Raw genomic sequence first — 3,700 nt, 5'->3', positions numbered from 1 at the left:
AAACAATTCTTGGTTAAAACTTTTTGTTACACAAGTGTCTACACACTTGTGTGTTCACAAAAGCACCTTTATTTAGGAAAGATCCGGCTTTCAAAAATATGATTTCATTTGACACTCGGTCCTTTGAAAATACCACTTGTAGATCCGTAGATCTACCAGTTTAGAACTTCATTTCATAAGAAAAATTGTTTTTACACAAGTTCATGTTCATGTTTGGAAAGGGTTCGTCATCTAGAAACTTTACAACTAAACATAAGGCTAGTTCATGTTTTGTGAACATGCTCTAGCGTGGTTCGGTGATGATCCATTCCCATACTAGCAATCAACAACAATAAATAATCATATTAAAACTAGATTTATAAGTTTTACACTATTATTTACTTATTAACCACTTTGTTTATTTTTTTTTTGTAGACTTTAAACTTGATTTCTGGTGTTTATGATTTTTGCACGTTAAATCTTTTATTAACCACTTTAGAATAGATCAAAAAGGCGTTTAGAGTCACTTACTACTAGCTCGAGGCTAGGTAAGAAACTAGTCGAAAAACGGGTGGTTAATAGCGTTGAGGTGAGGTCCTTGACGATCCGTAAGCACCAAGCTTCATTGTACGCGACCCTTCACACTTGTATATAAGTAGAAAACTTTGATCAAAATGGAAAAAAAAGATGGATGGAAGTGAATGCTCTCGGCAGTAGGTAATGAGAGGGAAGGAAATTGATTTTTTTTTTCAAGTGAATTGTGATTGTTGTTCTTGGACTCATGGTCCTACTTATAGAACATTTCCTCCTAATTACCCACAAGGCAAAATGTTCCCTAGATAATTAACAAGTATGTTTTAAATAATCCACAATTTGTGGGGTGTCCCCATATACTAACTGAATCGGTCAAAAAAGGGGGGCTTTTGGTTGGGTTTTAACTAATTAGTTAACTAGTTTAGTTAGTTAGTTTAGGAGGGTTAAGACTAGTTACTAGTGTGTTGTAATTTATTACGGGTGTTAGGGTATTCGGGGACCCTAACTGGCTCAGATGAAAAAAAAAATAATAATGTTGATGTCAATATTTTTATGTCCCGGGTTAAGTCCGGTTGTTCGGTTGGATACTGATCCGTTAAAGTGCTTAACAAAGCTTTAAAGTGTCGTTAATATTATTTTTAGTGACACAAAGAGTTCCCGACACTTTGGAAAGTGTCTAGTATTATTTTTCCGCGTTTTTGCACTTTACTAGTTAGCTAAAATGCTGAATTTTTGGGTTAAAGTGCAGAATTTTGTTTTTAAATCATATTTTGGCACATCCGGTCACTATAATTATCACCTAGTGACGCAGTTTTACAACCCTCATTTCCCTACACTCTCTACTAGTGTAGTAAACTATCTCTGGCTCACACAGGCCTTAGAGGCAGTGTCTGCCTGGTGCTGGCTATGTCAGCACGTTTACTGGGTTATCCGTTCATTGTGCTACTGTGCTTTTGTGCATCAAGTTTGTCACTAAAGTTCTGTATGTAAATAATAGAGTGACAATTAATAAGGTATGATGCAAGTATGTGTATGTATCAGTGTTCAAGTAGCAGTTTATCCGCAATTTCAAGCAAGCACAGTAATTAAGCAGTAAATTATTATTAATTAAGTCGTACGGATACCTGGTTTAGTGAGGGTTGTCACAGTAGTCTAGAAAGGATGGAGTCCATGATGAGTCAATTAATTGTTAGGGATCAAACCACCCAAAAGAAGCTTAGCGAACATGACCTTATGCTTAAGAATCACCAAGCTGCTTTCCAAGACCTTCAAAAGGTTGTAGGTGATATGTCTAGGAGGTTAGAGGAGAGATTACCCGGTCAGTTTGCGGGTAACACCCAACCTAACCCGAATGCTCATGGAAAGGCCATTACCACCCGTAGTGGCAAAACCGTAGGGGACCCGAGCGTAGAGGAGAGAGTAGTCGATGAGGATGGAGATATTGTAGACAAAGAGATAGAGATGGAGGCTCCCGGCAGAGTGCAATCGAGGCTGCGCCCAGCAAGTACCGCACGGACCGGTGAGTCTCAAGGTGAGAAGAGAGTAGAGAAACCTCCCGTGGATGTTAGGCCTTCGCCTTTAGTGAACCATGCGTATGTCCCGTTCCCTTCCCGTCTTAAGAATAAAAAATACTCGAGGGAATACGGGCAATTCTTAGACATCTTCAAGCAATTGAAGATTAATCTTCCTTTTATCGAGGCACTCCAGTCCATGCCTAAATATGCGAAATTCCTAAAGGACCTTCTTAGGAATAAGGAGAAGTTAGGGGAGTTGTCGAATGTCCCATTGCATGGAGGATGTTCGGCCGTTGTCTCAAATCAGCTTCCTGAAAAGCTTACCGATCCCGGTGTTTTCACAATTCCTTGTCTATTCGGTAGTAACACTAATACTAGAGCTTTAGCCGACCTAGGTGCTAGCATCAATTTGATGCCCTTTTCTCTCTACGAAAAGCTAGACTTAGGCGAGCTTTCACCTACCCGAATGACATTATCCTTAGCTGATAGATCCGTGAAACACCCTAGGGGCATAGTCGAGAATTTGCTTGTTAAGGTGGACAAGTTCATTTTTCCGGCTGAGTTCGTCATTCTCGACATGGAAGCCAATGAAAACGTACCGTTAATCTTAGGACGCCCGTGCTTGAACACCGCTAAAGCTCTCATAGATGTCTTTTTAGGCCCCATCACACTTAGAGCGGGCGAGGAATCGGTAATTTTTAAGGTTATGAATTCGAGAGGGCCTAGTGATAGAGTGGAGGCGGTATCGTCAGTAAGGGAGTGTGAGAAGGACGAGAAAGATGAGGAGAAGGTGATGATGATCCGAGTCTAGAGAAGGTGATAGGACTCAAGTGTGGGGATCCACCAGATAGGAGAGTAGAGGAATTAGAGGAGAGAATGGTGCGTTTAGAATCTAAGATAGAGACACTGAGCAAGTCTCAGTGTGGGGATAGAGTTCGATATGAAGAGTATAGATTCAAACCGCCAGGTGAGGAGTTGAGAGGTTGTGAGAGAGATAAGAGTGTTTGGGTTGAGTTGGGCAATGATAGGTATAATGGTGCTATAGCCCGTGAGTGTGTGTTTAGAGGTGAGCTGCATCTCTATGATCCTCCATAATTATGTGAAATGTTGAAAACCCAAGTGTATAGTTTGTACCATTTGTATCTTCGTTTATTTTTCGTATTTTTTGGTAGCTAACGGTTGTTTTTGTTAGTTTTTTTCGGGTCCTTGTTCGTGTCTTGAGTCGTTTATAGGAGTACATTACCGAGGATTTGCAGGAAATTGCGAGAGAAATTAAGGTTCCAAGTAAGTTTTAAGTGTTGGAAAATTTTTGGTTGGTTTTTGGATGGTTTGGGAAAAACTCAAAATTTTTCTAAGGCATTGGACTAAAAGTTTAGCAAACTTTCTGTTGAAAATGCCTCCTGGCGGGCCGCCACATATTGACAAAGCTCTGGCCGCCCGCCAGAGCGTAACCAGGTATTCGTGCTGGTCGTTTTTACGTGCTAGCGGGCCGCTACAAAGTATTCAACATCTTTCTCGCGGTCGCTAGCACGAAACATATGTTTTTCGGAAACCTTATCGTGGTGGCGCCCCGCCACCCATCTCGCCTGTTTCTAGCGGGCCGCCAGGACCTACATCTGCAACTATTATGTATTTAAAACATAAAAGTTAGATTTCTAACCTAACCTTCTTCT

The 3,700-nt window shown here is 40.8% G+C and overlaps 1 protein-coding gene across 1 annotated transcript; it reads left to right on the top strand.

Moving 5' to 3' along the window:
• Positions 1-1,674: 1,674 nt before the first annotated feature.
• LOC110901187 lies at positions 1,675-2,838 on the top strand. The gene has a single exon (XM_022148031.1). It carries the CDS (start codon positions 1,675-1,677, stop codon positions 2,836-2,838), a length of 1,164 nt encoding a protein of 387 aa, XP_022003723.1.
• The last annotated feature ends 862 nt before the right edge of the window (positions 2,839-3,700 follow it).

Source organism: Helianthus annuus, chromosome 13, assembly GCF_002127325.2.
Source record: "Helianthus annuus cultivar XRQ/B chromosome 13, HanXRQr2.0-SUNRISE, whole genome shotgun sequence".
NCBI lineage: Eukaryota > Viridiplantae > Streptophyta > Magnoliopsida > Asterales > Asteraceae > Helianthus > Helianthus annuus.
The sequence above is the reverse complement of the archived record's forward strand: the minus strand, read 5'-3'. Positions and strand labels throughout refer to the sequence as shown.

Excerpts from the sequence above, each read along its gene's own strand:
- LOC110901187 (XM_022148031.1), top strand. The coding sequence starts at position 1,675 with ATGGAGTCCATGATGAGTCAATTAATTGTTAGGGATCAAACCACCCAA.